This window comes from Mchenga conophoros, linkage group LG18 (genome assembly GCF_057382185.1).
Source record: "Mchenga conophoros isolate Kocher_MC1m ecotype Shallow Benthic linkage group LG18, M_conophoros_male_GT1.1, whole genome shotgun sequence".
NCBI lineage: Eukaryota > Metazoa > Chordata > Actinopteri > Cichliformes > Cichlidae > Mchenga > Mchenga conophoros.
In genome coordinates this window covers 29084502-29102728 of record NC_140543.1, presented here as the reverse complement: position 1 = coordinate 29102728, position 18227 = coordinate 29084502, and the positions used below count along the sequence as shown (strand labels likewise).

The window sequence follows — 18227 nt, the reverse complement described above, 5'->3', positions numbered from 1 at the left end:
TAGTAACAAAAACAAGTCTTTGCACTTTATAATTATTTTATTACATGTATATATTTTTTGCCACATTATAGACGATTTTCCTTTTTTTTCATCTTGTAAATTTGATGTATGTTAATAAAACTTGAATAATTATCACATTTTGATGGTGCTTGAAAATGGGATGTGCTGATGTCTTCATAAAGTCTCTGTTAAGTCTTTATAGCACACGCTGCACGCCATTTGTATTGCTCTGCCTGCTGCACATTCTCATCAATGTTTCATCCACCTGTTGAAACGCCTGACGTAGACTAGGTGGAGTCCACCCACAATGACTGATCAAATTGCGGAAGTAGTGGACAGGTACGGTAAGCTGAGGTGGGTCAAATGTCACATCATCGAAGCTAAAGAGGAAAAGTACTTCTGCCTTCACAATAAAAGCTTGATCCCATGCCCCATTCAAATACTGCATGCCTTTTGTTTGTTTGTTTGTTTGTTTGTTTGTTTGTTTGTTTGTTTTTGTTTGATTTTTTTTGATGAGCCAGAAGCTGACATATGTTATTATTCGCGTGTAATTTTCAGCTTGACTGTCTTTTATCCAGACCTAGATCCAGTCTACAGCTTTTTGGTGACCTGTGCCTGCATGTAAGTCAGTGGCGTACTTGGTGTATTTGGCAGTCTGACATTTGTGTTATAAACTGGCTGTTTGCTAAAGTTTGCATGTTGTAACCGGATCCTGTGTGTCGTTTGTAACATTGCGAATTTTGGGACTTTCTTTAAAAATACAAAAAAAAAAACAAAAACAAAAAAACAACCCCAAAAAACAAAACGGTGAAAAACAAAACCCTTTTAAATAGAATTGATGGTTGATGATGAGACTGCATATGTTCTCGAGGTGATTTATACTTTTATGGAGATTTATATAGAGATAAACAGAGATATATAGAGGTAAAATCTCTATTGTATGTCACGTGTGCGTGTGAGTTTGTGCTAGAAAATAGTTTTATTTTTTTTTTAATTGATTAAAAGTTCAAATATACAATAGCTTTAAGACATTCTTCTCACTTCATTACTGATAGGATTATTAAATATGTATTTATTTAACTGTGTTTCAAGTGCTATTTAATTTTCACTGTTTTTGTTATAACTATCAAATTGACCTTTAATTTGAAAGTTGTGACAGGAAATACAATGTTAACTCCTGCTATTTTAACGCTAACTGTATGGATACAGTAATTGGGTTTCCAACCAACTGACTGCCGACGTGTATTGGAGGGGCGTCGGTTGAACGGCTTTACTTTTCAAAACCTGGCAACTCTGTGAACTGTAGAGGTATGTTGTTATTTTGGCGCTTTAAAACACATACACAAGCAGACTGTTATGCTAGCGTGGCTAGCTCAGTAGCTCGACTCTTTCCTCCATGCCAGGCTTGACAGCATCTGCAAGGTTAGCTCGGATCGGTCAGTGCGCTAGCCTCTGGCTCGTTTCTCTGACATGCATTACCGACCACGGAAGAGTCATGCTAATTTTGTTAGTTAGCCTGTTCATTTAAGTATATTTCCCCAAGTCTAATTCATAAAAGTATTGGTAGATGACAGTAACTTTCTGTTTATTTGTGCTCCATCAGCCTGTCACCAAAGAAAAAAAGAAAGGAAAACACTAGCTGTTGTTTAAGTTGTTTTTGAATTAGCCCATCTGAGTGTTTTTTACTACGTCCTGCGGTGTAGTGACGGCTTTAATAAACGCCTGGAGATGTTGTTACAGGAAATGAAATCATATGTAGTGTTGTGACACTCTTGTTTTCTGTTAATAACATATCATGCTCTTTCCTTCACAAAACAACGCATACTAACACATCTCACCATTCACCCCCACCCACCTACCCTCCCACACACCCACCCACACACACACACACACACACACACACACACACACACACACACACAGCCATGTCTCCATCAGTGCCCCTGCAGGAGATGATCCGGGCCATCAGGTCAGCCAGGACGCAGTGTGAGGAGCGGGGGGTCATTCAGAGGGAGTGCGCAGCCATCCGGGCACAGTTCAGACAAGCCGACAACGGAGGGCGATCGCACAACCTGGCCAAGCTGCTCTACGTGCACATGCTGGGCTACCCAGCTCACTTTGGTCAGGTGAGGGGATTTGGCTAATGCCTGTCATGGGGTTTCTTCGGGTTAAATGAGCCAGGGGAGGTGAGAAGCCGTCACAGTAGCTGGAGGGTCTGGGCTCACTTCGTCACACCATATCAGCCGTGAAGTCGTAATGTCCAGCACGTGCATCTTACAAGGAATGAGCACACAGTGAAGTTAGGCACGGAAATGCTCCCTTGTATTGCTAGCAATGTTGCTGGTATGTGCTTTGTTAAGCTTGTACTTTTACCGTTACTAGAGCACTGTGAATTGTTGTTAATGCCCTCAAGCAAAGTCTGCGAAAGCCCTCGTGTCTACGAGGGTGGACACTGGAACTGGGCCACTGAGGCCCTCCCTGCTGCTCTGGAGCTGAGACTGACCTCCAGTTGAGTGGTTAAATGGTAGGGAACTTTCCCGGGGGCATTACTTCCCTTTCACTTTTAAAAGAGCTTTTGCTGTTCATACTAGATGGAGTGCGTTCGGATGATTGCTAGCCCGCGCTACAGTGAAAAACGCGTAGGATACCTGGGAGCCATGATGCTGCTGGATGAGAAGCAGGACGCCAGCCTGCTCATCACCAACTCTATTAAGAAGTAAGAATAACCCAAACTCGATGCTGTTGTCATTCATATAAGGTGGTGCAGTTAATGACAGATTCCTTAATGTGTAATTGTACATCTTGGAAGGTTTACTGAAATAATGATGATTTAAATAAAACACTGAATATTTTTATCTTTTTGTGTTTTTCAGTGATCTGTCAAACAGTAACCAGTACATACAGTCTCTAGCTCTCTGCACACTAGCCTGCATGGGGTCAGCTGAGATGTGCAGGGATCTGGCGCCAGAGATTGACAGGCTGCTCCGAGCTTCCAACTCCTACATTAAAAAGAAGGTGAGGACTTCTGCGAGGAATCAATTATTCATCCAGCAGCTTTTACCAATATTAATATTACTACCAGTGAGGTGGCAGTTTAAAAGCAAATCTGTATTGTGTTGTGTGTGATTTGGCAAGCTGTATGTTATACTCAAAACACTGACCTAAGCATGTTAATGTCAGGGATAATGTATTATGTATGTAGGATCCATTTGTGCAGGTTGATTGTTAAATATTCATCATAATCATCTAGTGTGACGTAGTACAACTTTTTAGGATGCGTACTGTTCCCTATAGGACTTCAAATCCTTCATGAGCTGTAAAACTTGTAACATCCCACCGTCATGTGCTTAGTGGACGTGTGATGTAACGCTGCTGATGACTTGTTCCGCTGTTCTTTCAGGCTGCTTTGTGCGCTGTTCACATCGTGAGAAAAGTCCACGATCTGGGAGAGCTCTTTACCAAAGCCGCTCGCTCGCTGCTCACTGAGAAGAACCACGGTTAATATACTTTTATGATGTACACAGTGAACTCGTCATGCTGTGAATACTATTTTCAGTTTATTTCTTATTGTTTTTGGTTTTCATTTGTCTTCAGGCGTCGTACACGGCGCTGTGGTGCTCATTACTGAGCTGTGTGAGCGGAACTCAGAAACACTTGAGCGCTTCAGGAAGGTATGAGGGACACACACACACACAGATTACTCTTGATCAGATGTTGTCTGTATTCCTACATGTGTGTTGCAATGTGGTTGTGCTGTGTGTATTCCAGACGGTACCAGATCTGGTTCAGATCATGAAAGGTCTCGTCATTTCGGGTTATTCTCCAGACCACGATGTGGCAGGAATCAGCGATCCCTTCCTACAGGTCGGATTTCATTCCACTAACCCCTTGCACATCCCAGCTACACTTTGTGTAAAGTCAGAGTCGGCTAGCAGGACTTATTTTTACTACTATGTGCTGCTTCATGGCTCGAAATCTTCAATTAATGTAGTTTAATTCTGTGTTACTAATACAAACACTAGATTATTGTCACCTCCCAAAATCACCTCCCATCCACGTGTTCCTTCTGTCGCGTCTCCAAACACAGGTACGCATCTTAAGGTTGCTGAGAATCCTTGGTCGCAACAATGAAGCAGCGAGCGATGCCATGAACGACCTCCTAGCTCAGGTATAGTGTTCACGTTCACCAAAAAAAGCTTTTCTTTGGCTCAGTTCACATCAGTCAGATCTGAAAAAGTTTCCACATGTCAGCCATTTCAGAATGAGCAAACATTTCATTTGACCAGTCACCCGTCTCCTGTTGTTTACATGACCCTGAAAGTTTACCTGAAATGCATTTTTATGATACATGAGAGCCAGCCAGAAAGTTCTTCTCAAAACTGAAACTGTTTCTCATAGAGATAGAGTTGAAGCATGTGTAACTATCTTATTTATTAATATCTATGGTTTCCTGTGGCAAATGGCATTAGTCACTCACTCATGTTGCATGTGTGACTAATTCTTGAGAAAAGCTGCAACCCAAAATCTGGCCTTTCTGCAGAGCAGTTTTTTTTAACTCTTTCCTCCATAAAGACAGCGCCCGTTGACGCCTCCTCTACCTTTATTAATGAATTTGGTACCCCCGTATATATCAGTAAAGACGTGGTTTGATAAGCATTAGAGTAGTTTCTAGTGTTTTTTCAAAGGTAGCTGCGTAGGCAGAGACCACCCTCACTAACGTCTGATGCAAACTCAGTCATTTTGTTCTATAAGTCGGTCGGAAACTTGACAGAAACTGCTCAGTTCAGCTTCACAGGGTGAAGAGTTAAAGAGCTACCAGTGCAGACACGTTTTCAGATATGTAGCTGTCGTCTTTGTTTATCTGATAATTGTAGTTAAAAATACCCTAGTTTTTAACTATACTCTTATCTAATTGGCACTGTACTAGCTGTGTGTCTGCCTGTTTGTGTTTACCATACAGGTGGCGACCAACACAGACAGTACAAAGACTGTGGGCAATGCTGTGTTGTATGAGACTGTTCTCACTGTGCTGGACATCAAGTCAGAGAGTGGCCTCAGAGTAAGAGACTGTGTTTAGTGATGTGAATACATTGAACATATTGCTGACTGATCAAATTATTAATTCATAGACATACACTTCCCTTTACTCATGCTGCAGGTTCTGGCCGTGAACATTCTGGGAAGATTTCTTCTGAACAATGACAGAAACATTCGGTTAGTTCTATTTTCCTCAGATCTTTGTTCCTCTTCCCTGTCTAATCCTCCCCTGTATGCATTCCTTCTCCCTTTCTTATCTCTCAGGGTGATTTCACCTTTTCAGGCTAATGGAAAACTCACTACAGCCAAAGAGCGAAATCTCCCAACAGGCTCTTATCGTCTGAGCTGACTAATTACTTTCTCTAGAGCCATTACTCTACAGCCACACCAGAAGGTCACGCTGCTCACTGCTCAAGCTGAGCTCTCAATTTCAGACCATGTTATTTTCCAGCAGGCGCTGCTGCGGTTTCCTGAGGGTTTTATTGTGTTACAATCTTTTTCTGGGTTCGTCCCCATAAGGGCCCTGTGGGCAGACAGGTCTGTCTAGTTTCTACCCTCAGGTCCTCTGAATCTCTCTGTTGCAGAGTGACAGGTTTATTCCTGCAAGACCTGCCTGACTAGGTAGCGTCTCTCCTGCGTCCACATAAATACTTGATCAGTCCATGAGTTATTTGAAGTGAAGTGATGAATTATTCATGCTTGCAAGCTGAGAAAATTAAGATTTTCTTTTGTTGTTGATCTTTATTGTCAGGTTGAACATTTTTTGAAATCACATTTTAATAATTTATCCACTGGATGCGTTTCCACACACAGTCACTTTAGATGACCTTGGTGTAGCGAATTCGGCTTCATTATAATAGAGAATGATACTTAAAACTTTCAAAACATTCATTATTTTTGGCTTTCGTGTATGTCTGTTTAGCTATATCGCCATGACCTCTCTTCAGAAGATTGTTGGGACAGACCACAATGCAGTGCAGCGCCACCGAGGGACTATAGTAGACTGCCTGAAAGACCAGGATGCTTCTGTTAAGCGGTGATTTTCTTTTTTTCTTTTTGCCTAGCACAGCTGTTCAACATCTGTAGATGTTCTGTTAAAATGATTCTAGAAGTATTTGATTTCCTGTTATGTTTTTGATACTTTTTAATTGGCTCACATTAAGTAGTGATTGATTTTTATAGATGAAATAACAATAAAACGACGTAACAGTGCCACTGACCTGGCAACATTAACATTCTGTATTTTTGGCAGGTGTAGCTTCCCACTGTGCTACTCACTAACAGTCTGAACCTCACACTAAAGCTTGATGCTAACTACCATCTCTAGTTTCATCATGTAGCCAAACAGATTTTATTGTGCTGTAAGAAAAACAAAATAATTAATATATATGTTCATATACAATTAATATTAATATATTGCAAACTAGTATATAGTAGTTAAAAAAAGCATATTTTGCTGACTAATATCAGAAAAGTTTGCACATCCAGTCTGTATACTCAAAACTGTAATGCTGCTCTGGGACTATTTCTCCTTGGTGATATGTTTTCTAGTTGAAGAGTTCCTCCATGTATTTTGATCCAACCAGTGAGTTGTGTTACAGACAGATCAGAGTGTTGCTAAAGGGATTTTCAGCAAACTTGTAAATGTTGATGGACACGGAGAGTTTGAGCAAGCAAACATCTTATCAGCTCAGAACGTTTTGACCTGAGCTGTAACAGCACAGAAGGATCAGCTTGTATATCCAGCATTATCAGCGTTGTTTCTCTTTTCCGATCCATCCAGCCGTGCTTTGGAGCTTTCTTTGGCTCTGGTGTCAGCCTCCAACATCCGCTCTATGATGAAGGAACTGCTCAGCTTCCTCTCCTCCTGCCCCCCCGAGCTCAGGTCTCAAACTGCCAGCGGTATATTCAATGCTGCTGAAAGGTAGGTGAAATGCTGCAGAGAAGACAGTGTAATATACTTCATACACAAAGTGTATCTGCAGCGCTGCTTCAAGGTTTGTGAACCCTTTAGAAGTTTGTATATTTCAAATGAGACAACAATATAATATCTGGTCACTCTGGGGTCAGAAAAATTGTTATTAAATGTCCGTTTTAGCTGCTTCCTTTATACAAAACAGCTTCAACTCTGGATTGTTGATGGTTTACTTATGAACTGGTCACTTCAGCTCCAGCTTTTCTTTTAGATTGTGTTCAGGACTTTGACTTGGCTGTTTAAAAAACATTAACAATATTATTTAACCATTCTATGGTTGAACTACTTGTGTGCTGAGGGTTATTGTGCTGCTGCATGACCTAATAGCATTTTACAAACAAAAGTTCTGACAGTTTTTCTTTGCAAACCACCCACAATTAAAGGCTAGTCCTACCAAGACCAGCCCAAACCATGATGCTACCACCACCATAGCATACCTGCAGCCTTCTCATTTGTCTTGGTGATCTGTAGTACACTGCAGATGTGCAGCAGGGACTTTTTGTCCTTGCTGCCTTGCGTCCTGACTATTACAGGCCTCATTTTGAGCGAGCACTGATTTTTAATTTCCTCTTTTTGTCTGTCTGTTGATTGGTGGAGTTAGAAGTCATCCCAGAGTCCTTTGTTTGTGCTTTGAGTGTGAACATCAGAGTGTGAGGGATCTCCAATCTTTAAATATAAACAGAACACCCACTCACAAGTCACTGTACTCCCACTAAATGAAAGCTTCTTATTCACCTTCATTTCATCTCAATAAGTTCATAACCAGATATGATCATTTCTTACCTGTGTCATGCGTTTTCTTCATCTTTCTTTTAAAAACCTGATGATTTTTTATGTCACATTTAGCCAGAGTTATAAAAAAAAATCTGATGGATTCACAGGCTTTTCATCACCACTGCATGCATGCGAGCACATACACTGTATATTCATGCGTATGACAAAATGCGGTGATGCAGCTGTGTAAGCCTTGAAGCTGTAACAAGAAAAGTGCCTGTGTCTACGCTGTATGCACCCATCTCTCTCTCAGTGTCCGTCTCCACACACACTGATATTCCTGTCTAAGTGGCACCGCGACTGAATAGCCTGCAGCGTTTCTACTGTGTATCATTCAACAACTTGAGGCACTTCTCTTTTTCGATGTGTGCTAGATGCAGTAGCGTGTGTGTGTGCGTGTGTGCGTGTGTGTGTGTGCGTGTGTGTACCACTGAGTTAGCTGTGTGTGTCTCTGTCTCTGTCAGGTATGCTCCCTCCCAGCGCTGGCACATTGACACCATCCTGCATGTCCTCACCACGGTAAATGCTGCCTCTTTTACAGGGTCCTCTTTCATAACTCTTTGTGAATGCATTATGATTGTGTTAAAATATGTTTTTAATACATTAGACTTCTAGATTGTGTGTACCTCATCTCTCAAGCTTTTAGATAACAAAGCTTTAAATGTTACACCGATCTAAGAGAATAGTTAAGTGTAAACTAGTCCTGTGCAGACAAAATGATGCAGGATAGAAAAAGTGCTTGGAAGAGCATAACTAGGAAGAATTAAAGGTTCATAATGTGTATTTATTGCTATGAAAATCTCCCCATAAGGGAGGTTGTTGTCTCTGAAGGAATAATGTAGGTTACCCCCAAATTAGCTGTTTTGTTTATTTTCTAGTATGGTGTTTTGTGTTTGATACCCATTCTGCCAGGCAGGGGGCGACGTGAGAGACGAAACGGTGCCCAACCTGATTCAGCTCATTACCAACACTTCAGAGCTCCACTGTTACACCGTTCACAAGCTCTACCGGGCTCTGCTCAGTGACATCTCGCAGGTCTGTGAGTCTGGATGGTTTCTGTTCTCAGAAGATCATTTCAGAATTCTGAGAATTCAAACACGGAAATTGGTCTCCTGTTTGATATATAATATAAAATCGTTACGGTCTGAGCGTATCAAACAATAAACTCGTGAAAAAAAAGCAGCTCTGACTGCAGATGTGGTGTCGTTAAACATGAGGATAATGATCAGACTTGAGTCAGTGAAAGTGGGTCTCAGTCCACAGCCTCACTGATGAGAGATGGTCATAATTTTGTGTGTTCATAGAGTTTAAAGTTAATTAGAATTTTTTGATAAATTTCCCTCTTAAGAGAAAGGGCTGTAATAGTCCTGAGTCAGACAGAGCTGCTTTGGCTTTACTGCTTTGCTTTCAGTTTGAAATTGGCTGATGCAGACGGCTTTATTTTCAGATCCAAGCTGGATGAGTATTTACGTATCTGCAGCCCAGCACTGTTTCCTATTTTTCCAGCATCTGGGGAAAATGGCTATGATATTTCAAACCGCAATGCAGGCCAGTCTGGCAACATCACATATTTTATGTGCTCTGTAATATTTATGTAATATTTGTATGTGCAGCAACCTCTGGTCCAGGTGGCGTGCTGGTGTATCGGAGAGTATGGAGACCTGCTGCTGACAGGAGAATGTCAGGAGACCGAACCTGTGCAGGTACACAGAGCACAGCAAACACTGGTTTAGGTTTTTATTTAATTCATGCTTGTTGCTCTCTGCTGCTCACTGCTGCAATAAATTAGCAATCCAAATTTTTTGTCAGATGATGTCATTTTAAATACACGTTATCTTTTAGGTTTTTCCATGTAAAAATTCTCCGGCACAAAGATAACAGTGTAATTTGCAGTCACAGCTACAGCTCTGAGCTGGGAATAAATAGGTAGTCGGCACGAGCAGGGAAGAAGGAAGGAGCAGCATTAGCAGAAATTCAAATTTGAAATTCTTCTGAAAATTAGCAATGGTGATAATGACAGGAGCCTTTTTTTTTTTTTGTTCAAATCTCATTAAATATTCATCCCCTGAATATTTTAGTAGTTCATGTCATTGGATTGTCTTCAAAATAGATCTCCTTGATCAAATGCTTCATAAACCCATAATTACACACATTCCAACATGCAGAAAAAAAGCTGATAAAGTCCATTGATTTTTTTAATGAAGCACTTTTCACTGTAAAACTGCATTGTTGTGCACTGTTGCATGGACGTAGCCACAGTGACATCAAGTGGCTTGTGAATTTTCAAATAAAAGCCTGAAGATCGGCGTTTTCAGTGCTTTAAAACCAGACGTGACGAGTAAAGGATGGATCTGACTGAAAAGTCTCACGCTCACTGAACAACTTGTCAATTGCACCATATTAGCCAATGAGCACAAGCATTTTTTTACTCAAAGGATACTTTGAATGAACAAAATTTACAAAATGGGCTTCATATTTCATTCATTTTGTCCCAAAATAAGTGATTTCCCTCATAAACTCATCAGTAAAGTGGTTACAGAGGTCAACCTATCAGGTGACATTTGACTCTGGCTAATGCTTGAGTCAGTCAGCCAGTACGGGGACACATATGCCGACATGTGTCTCTCTGATGATCTGTTTTGTAACACGTCTCTATTGTATAGCAATAAAACAAGTGACCACAACTTTTTCAGTAGCAAGTGTAACATCGCTGATCTAAAAAGACTGAAAAAAGTGTTAGTACAACATTACTTAGTTACTGACTGTGTCTTCTGATAATCTTCTCTGTTTGCTAAATAAATAAATTCAGCTGAAATTACGAGCACTGCGTTTCTTTTTTAGATTAAAAAATGTGCTGCCAGCTGTCAAACCTTGCACTTACATGTCTGTTGTTCAGGTCACAGAGGACTACGTCCTGGACGTCTTGGAAACAGTGCTACAGTCCCACATGTCGTCCCCGTCAACAAGGGGCTTTGCTCTGACCGCTACAATGAAACTCAGCACGCGCATCACTGAGAATGTGGAGTAAGAAACTCTTGTGTAGCAGCAAACAGTGACTGTGACCCTGTGAATCCCCTAACTGCGCCTCTTTCTCTTCATAACTCTACTCCCGACAGTCGAATCAGAAGCATCGTCAGCATCTACGGCAGCTGTATAGACGTGGAGCTCCAGCAGAGGGCAGTTGAATACAACGCTCTTTTCAAAAAATATGACCACATGAGGTACTGAAGGGAGTGGTTAGGTCAACATTTTCTAGAAAATGAGATGTGGAGCTGTTTTAGGCCTTTTATATATTGTCATTATAACCACTGAGGAATTTACTGAATAAAAATGTTTTTTTCTGACCAAAAGAGCTGAAATAGTCCTTCTTTTCACAGGGCAGCAGTGCTTGAGAGGATGCCTGTGATTGAAAAGAATTCACAGGGTCACACCAACGGGGAGACCATCAAGGAGAGTCAAACAGTCAAAGTCAAGCCAGGAGAGCCACAGCAGCCTGCTAACCAGGTACAAGGTGATGGGAAAAATTCAGTTAGGGTCACACTTTAGCCTGTTGAATAGATCAATCCCAGTGTCTGGGTCTGACCTCCTTTTTAGAGAGATCGCCCCTCTGGAGAATTTATTGTTTTAGTTTAGATTTCAAACTTAAGTTAATACTTGACCAAAGCAATAAGCTAACATAAAATTGCACATGTGATAGGGTAGGCTTTACTTCATTTTAGCTTGTCATTCTGTAATGGGCTGTGATTAAAAATATTGGTTTCACATTAACTCCACAACGCTTTATGAACATTAGTGGTTGTGTTCTCAGATCCTTTGCTATATTGGTATGTTTGCGGGCTTTTCTCTTGTCTGTTTTATTATGCAAATCAAATTCCAGTAAAGCTAAGTTTAACAGCTGTGGTCGGGTGTTAAGAATAAGGATTGAAACAAAATGGGTGGGTCTTATTCATTCAGCCACTTTCATTTTTATCGTAGTATTTTGGACATTTTTCCAGAGCTGTTTTTAGATAAAGTTTATTCTGTTAAGCTGTCTTTTGCATATAATAATAATGTGCAGTCAGCTGGATTATCTCCTCCCCTCTGTGGTGTCTCTCAGGTGTGTGATCTGTTGGACCTGCTGGGTGGCTCTGAGCAGCCTCTGCAGCCCAGCCCGGCATTAGGCAGCGCAGCTCCTCCCATTCCTGTCAGCACACCCAACACTGTTGGAGGAGACCTCCTGGATCTGCTTGGAGGGTTAGAGCCCACTCCCATCACGCCAGGTCTGACCTTCACATATACACACAACGAACTACAGAAACAGGAAACAGGGCGTGATTTTTAGGCACACAGCTAGAGAATTGGTTGAATCGGGTCACTGGATAATCTCTGGAATGTCACGATAATTAGAAGAAACCAGGTGGATAGGGTTGAATTGAAGTTTGCTCTTTAAGGGACTGATGCACTCTCCGTGGCTAAATACTGATTTTAAGCTAATGCAGCCTTCTACACTGTATTTTCCATAGTTGCCACAGTGACTGTGTATGAGAAGGACGGTGTGACTGTAACACTGAGTTGTGAGAAACAGTCCGATTCAGGCCTGACCGTCACACTCACCGCCTCCAACTCCACTGAGTCAGACATCAGAGGCTTCACCCTGCAGGCTGCAGTGCCCAAGGTTTGTATCAGTACCAGCAATAAAATCCTGCTAATCATTCACTGATAGATGATTAAACTGCTGTTCAAGAGCCACCGTCTGCCACACATTTAACCAGTATGTGCGGATTATAGCAGGAGCGCAGTGGCTGCTGTGAGATTACTGTTTCTGAGGCTCTGAGATTTTTTTTGTGCAGCTTGTTTAGTAAAACCTTTAGAAGCAGGACCTCTGCATTTCTAATGTCCTGCCCTACAGCCCTACTGATAGGTGTCACTTTTAGCCCCTGTCACGTCTCATTGGTAAACACCAGTGCAGCAAATGGATTTGAACAACGTGTGTGGGTTTGGGTGCTTTCAACTTCAAAGCTTCATTTGATCCTCCTTCCAGAGTGTCCAGTTACACATGAAGGCCCCCAGCGGGGACTCTCTTCCTGCAAGAGGCACAGCTAAAGTGACCCAGATGGTGGTCCTCAACAACCCCAATAAGGTGGTGTAAACACACACACAAATAAAGCTGGTATTCACCTTCGGCTCCCAAAATATCTGAGGGTTTGTACTGCTTGCTTCAAATCACCTGTAACATTTCAACATGATTCAAATGTGGAATTTCTATCTTGCCTAAGCTGCTACAATTCCTCTTCCTGAGGCAGTCCTTAGTGACTTTGCCAGTGTGCTTGGGCTCATCATGTTAAAAACGTTCACGGCTTTTAGACAGAGGCTCAGATTTGCTTTAATCAGCCTTGAACATCAAAGGACTAAACAGGCCCGGCCTTGCTTAGCTTCCAATCAGTTTAGATCAAGTGTGCTTGGTGCGAACCTTTTTGATTCTCAGTGGGCAGCACCTGTAATGTCACGTGACAACACAGCCATCTTGGGTTTGAATCCACTGGCCAGCTAGGCTGTGTGGGGTTTGCATGTTCTCCCTGTGTTTGTGTGGATTTTCTCCGGGTTCCTCCCACAGGCCAAAGACATGCAGTTGGTGAGTGTAAATTGGCCGGTATGAGTGTGAATGCTAGTGTGATTGGTTGTTTGTTCCTTTGTATTAACCCTGAAACAGACTGGCAACCAGTCCAGGGTGCACCTTACTTCCCAGTCTTTGACAGCAGGTATAGTTCCAACCCCCTCTGACCTTGAATTGGATAATCAGAAGAGAATGGATGGATGGTGTGTGCAAGAAGACAGGAACCAGAAGCAAAAACTCCAAACCATAACATTTCCAGCACCCTGTTTCAACTTTCTCTCCATTCATTGGACTTCAAATTGGGGTTTACTCGCATCTATGCCATTTGTACATGAGTTTCCTTATAGTCATGTGATTTATTTCAAAGAATCTCCTATGCTCTTATACTCATGCTCACTTTCAAGGACAAAGAGAAAACCAGAGCCGACATGTCAGAGGTTTACGAAACAAAGGTTTCACCTGTGACTTCCTAAAGAGAAACCAGTTACTGGCAACTCATCTGGAAATACTGGGTCATATTCATTTTTTTCACATTTTAGGTGTGATTAATGCAGAGGTGTATTTACTGAAGGTGTTTTTCATTTAAATCATGAGCACGACAACAAAAATGTGTTTTTATATCAGGCACTTTTTAAAGAGATCCAAATTTTTGCTTCCTAAATTCTGTCAAAAAGCCAACAGGTTCAGTGGTTGCACTTACTTTTTGCATGACTGTATCTGCAATCTTTCTGTGTCAATGCTAAAATACGAGGTGTTTTCTCATCTTGAACAAATATCTTGTATTTGACATGATCATTGCAATATGTGCCCCACGTCAGGCTTATTGTATTCTAATCACAGGAGACGTAGTGCTCAGTGTAGTAGTGTGTATCTAAGTCCTGCTTCTCCTTTCAGGTCAATCTAAAAATGAGGCTCCGCATCTCTTACACCAGCCAAGGATCAGCTGTTCAGGATACGGTCCAGATCGACTCCTTCCCTGGACTCGGTCAGTGATCTCAGCCAATCAATGCAACAGGACTGAGACACCTGTCTGTGGGTGAATGAGCGGGCGTCGTTTCTCTCTGACGCAGCCTTTCTACTGACACACCCTACACACTGCCGGTCCTCGGTTACCCTGATCTCTTGTTTCTATGTGTAAGAAACACGGTTCTCTCAGAAGCCTCGTGTATGGAGTTGCATCTGTCCATTCCTCAGGAATAGATCAAGGAGATTATTGGAGTGGACACTGGAATATGCAGGTACAAAATGGAAAAACATAAAATACTTTTTTTAAATGTTGCATCGACAACTGTCTATTAGATATCATTCAGGGTTTTTGTTTACAAGCTGCTACAGCTGATTGTATTCAGTGTTTCACTCCACAGTAATATAAACTTTGAGGGGCTTCTGTCAGTCATCCACCAGATCAACACACACACACACACAGCAGTTTATGCATGCTTTTAATAAATTTGTCTTTACACTGATTGAGAGGAGGCAAACACTAATTAATGAGCTACTACAACTAATTTATTATATCAGATACACATCATTTTATTAGGAAACGCAAATATATGAAATTTGGATGAAAGGAAGCTTTTAAACACAACCTTGAGTCCTTCATCTTTTTTTTCCCCCTTTATTCACCTGATCAGCAATATCCATGTCCTGAACCATTCCTGTGCCTTTCATCCTCTCTTAAAATGTAATATTTCGCTTTTGAGGCCAAGATTATTTAACTTTGAGTTGTTTTGTTTTTTTAATCACTCCCATACAAGGATTTTCCTTAATGCTATTCTTTGTCTGTTGTTTACCAAAATGAGTTATTTTCTGATGTAAGTGTATGGTGACGCAAAAGGAAAAACACGCATGATGCTGTCTGGAAAATCTATATTTTAGATATTCAAAGTATAAGCACAAGAGTTTTATGACTGTAAACAAAGCCAGCATATGACTTTGATAACTCATCTTAACCCCTTTTAAAACCACTCCGCGTACTGGATGTCAGCAACGGTGCTCTACATGGATTTCACTGGAGTCTTTACCAGACTGTTTGTATCACTACCTTAACTAAATTATAGACACAGAAGGAATCATTTGACAGCAGTTTGGATTGTCTTTCAATCTTCAATTTCATGTCATTTTCTAATTAAAAACTGTTTCCAGAATCCTCAGCTGTGACTTGATTTCAGTGTGTGTGTGTATATATATATATATGTGTATATATATCAGAGGACAACACTTAGATCAACTTCATCATTTATTCACAAGCAAAAAGACCACAGTGTTGTCAAACTGTCTCTTCATGGGTGCCTGCATTAACTGGTCAAACTCAGAAAGCCAGTGTGGGATTTCAAAAACAAGTACAAAGGAATTAGAACGTCCTTTTTTCTTTTTAATGTTTCCGGTTGATTTTTGTTTTGTTTTGTTTTCTCGTTTCCGTCGGCCTGGAAACGGAGGATTTCAGATTTCTGCGTTGAAACATGGTTAGACGATGACAGACACCTAAAGCGTTGGCACTCGGCCGGCTTCCCATGATGACAGCGACTCATGACGTGGAGGACAGGGGTAAGCAGCAACTGTGGTTTGTTGATCCTCCTCTTAGCGCCAACACAAGATGGAGCACTGAGCCTCCCTGGATCTTGTAGTCTGCTGCCGTCTTCTCATCATTCCTGAGGTTCACAAGACAACACAGGAGATGATTAGAGTTCGCAGGAGAACACCTGGAGATCATATGCAGATAGCTGCAGAGCAAAATGCCTCACATCTGTTTTCCACTGTAGATAAGTCTCTGTTGCTGCGGTGGGATCCCTTCCTTCTCTTCCACTCTTTCTTTAATCCGCTCCACCTTGATTTGAGCAAAAACAAGAGATTAAGCAACAAAATCTAGCAGCTGCATATAACAAGGACTATTTATCACAAGATGTTACCTTATCTGTGGGCTCTATGTCAATCTCTATTTCTTTTCCAGTGAGAGTCTGAAACATAACAAAACGATTATAGAAACACTGAACTTTCACAATCCTAAATGGTTAAGAAGAAGGAGGAATTCACCAAGGATTTTCTCTGGGCTCGAGCCAAGCTGCCAGGGAATTTCAGCTACTATACTATTGTACATAAACACTGTCACACAGTTACGGTTAAAATAAATGTCTTGGGACTTTTTTGGAAATTTTTGATCCAAAATTTGATGTAATTTTGCCAGATGATTTGAACTCTGGATTTGCATACAGCGGTTTCGAAAAGGATGCCCGTGCCGGTTAATGGAAAAACTGATTATTTTCACTACTAGCCAAGTCGCCATATCTCTGTTTATAGACTCTGTTAAACTTTAGAAACACGTCAACATTTCGGTCGCAAGTACACAATGAAGTCTCGTGGCATCGGTAGCGTAAACCCTAAACATTTTTTGCCCTTTTTGCTTTGTCACAACTATAAAGTATTCACTGGTTGTAGTACAGCACGGGCTAACCTGTTTTCAGTCACCAAAACTAGATGTTAGCAACGATGAGTGTTAGCAAACGTCAAACAATAGCAACTTAGTGAAGAAAGAGCAGTTTCGCTTGAATGATCGGGTGCTTAACACTGATCTGTTTCACAGCATGTCGGGTGTAAGTTGGGTTTTCTGTTGCCCCAGGCCCTGAAATAAATGAGCGAACCGGCTCTGTGATATTAGCGGGATATCGAGAAACAGAGACGGGACTGAACACCACCCATGGAGCCCGGGCTAGAATCAAAGAAAGTAATGTTCTTACCTTGACTTTGATCAACATGCTGAATGAAGAAAATAATACTAACAAATTTTATGAACAGCTTGGTGAACTAAACAGCAAATTGCCGAATAACAATCTACTTCTTCTGCTAACCGGACTTTACTTCCTGTGTCACGGGCTAACATTCCGGACATGACGCCGTCACAACACACCAGCATTTTTGTTCCTCTCTGACGTATTAACTTCTAAATACAAGATCAGTTATTTCAATATATCTGTTATTTCAATACATCTATTTCTAAAGTCGCAGGCAGATTTCACGTGAACAAAAGAATGTACTTTTGTACGGCTTGAATTATACCCCATATGTACAAAAGTTTTGGTAAGTAAAATCATGGCAGCTAAATAAAAGCAAACTTCCAAAAAGCTATACCATTATAGATTTATGTAATCGATTTTCAGTAGTGATGCAACATCATATAAAAATATTGCCTCCGACAGCTGAATTGTACTCATCTATACTTTATTTTGAACTGCAAAAAGAACAAATATAAACAGTAGTCCTTATGTGCAAAAGTCTTGAATCACTCGTCATTTCCGCATAATTTCCCAGGAAAATGTGATTTATTGAAGCACACAAAATACACATAAATGCAGAATATAAGGCAAAAACAGTTTGTACAATTCTAATGAGCTTGAAAGTTAATATTTGGTATGACCATCTTTATTCTTTATCACAGTCTGAACTCTCTTAGGCGGCTTTTTTGTCATTTCTTCAGGTAGCCTTTAAGTTGAAGAACAGTCAAAGCTCTTCTCTGGATGTCGCCTGCCTTTTGTCCCATTCTCTGTCATGGTGATCCCACACTGCTTCACATATGCTCTTACTGCATTGTCAGCGTGTGTGTTGAAAAATAAAACTGTTGCCATTCAGATGTTTTCCCATGGTGGATTAAAGTCTGATGGCACTTTTCTGCATTAATGGTTTTGTCAGGATCCCCAACAGCAGTGGCTGAAATACTGACCCAAACAATGACAGAGCCTCCACCATATAGACACTCACTATTTCACCTCTCTCCTAACCTCCTCCATACATACAGACCATAATTCCAGTCAGAATGACTCATCACTCCAAGACCTGTTTCATTGATTTTCAGTC

At 41.1% G+C, this 18227-nt stretch overlaps 2 protein-coding genes across 2 annotated transcripts; one reads left to right on the top strand and one right to left on the bottom strand.

The window, feature by feature from the left end:
• Positions 1–1139: 1139 nt before the first annotated feature.
• ap1g2 (adaptor related protein complex 1 subunit gamma 2) lies at positions 1140–15532 on the top strand. The gene is made up of 22 exons (XM_085253540.1): positions 1140–1308; positions 1924–2126; positions 2592–2716; positions 2874–3015; positions 3401–3497; positions 3595–3671; positions 3769–3864; positions 4088–4168; positions 4961–5059; positions 5159–5214; positions 5960–6073; positions 6821–6961; positions 8251–8305; positions 8699–8821; positions 9400–9489; positions 10683–10810; positions 10903–11007; positions 11164–11290; positions 11883–12045; positions 12289–12440; positions 12807–12905; positions 14274–15532. The coding sequence occupies exons 2-22, from the start codon at positions 1926–1928 to the stop codon at positions 14370–14372; spliced, it is 2370 nt and encodes a 789-aa protein (XP_085109666.1). The 5' UTR covers positions 1140–1308; positions 1924–1925; the 3' UTR covers positions 14373–15532.
• Positions 15533–15605: 73 nt separating this feature from the next.
• On the bottom strand, positions 15606–17271 carry nedd8l (NEDD8 ubiquitin like modifier, like). Its single transcript, XM_085253541.1, has 4 exons — positions 17114–17271; positions 16289–16336; positions 16124–16206; positions 15606–16030 (listed from the first exon to the last, which is right to left on the bottom strand). The coding sequence occupies exons 1-4, from the start codon at positions 17129–17131 to the stop codon at positions 15907–15909; spliced, it is 273 nt and encodes a 90-aa protein (XP_085109667.1). The 5' UTR covers positions 17132–17271; the 3' UTR covers positions 15606–15906.
• Positions 17272–18227: the final 956 nt, after the last annotated feature.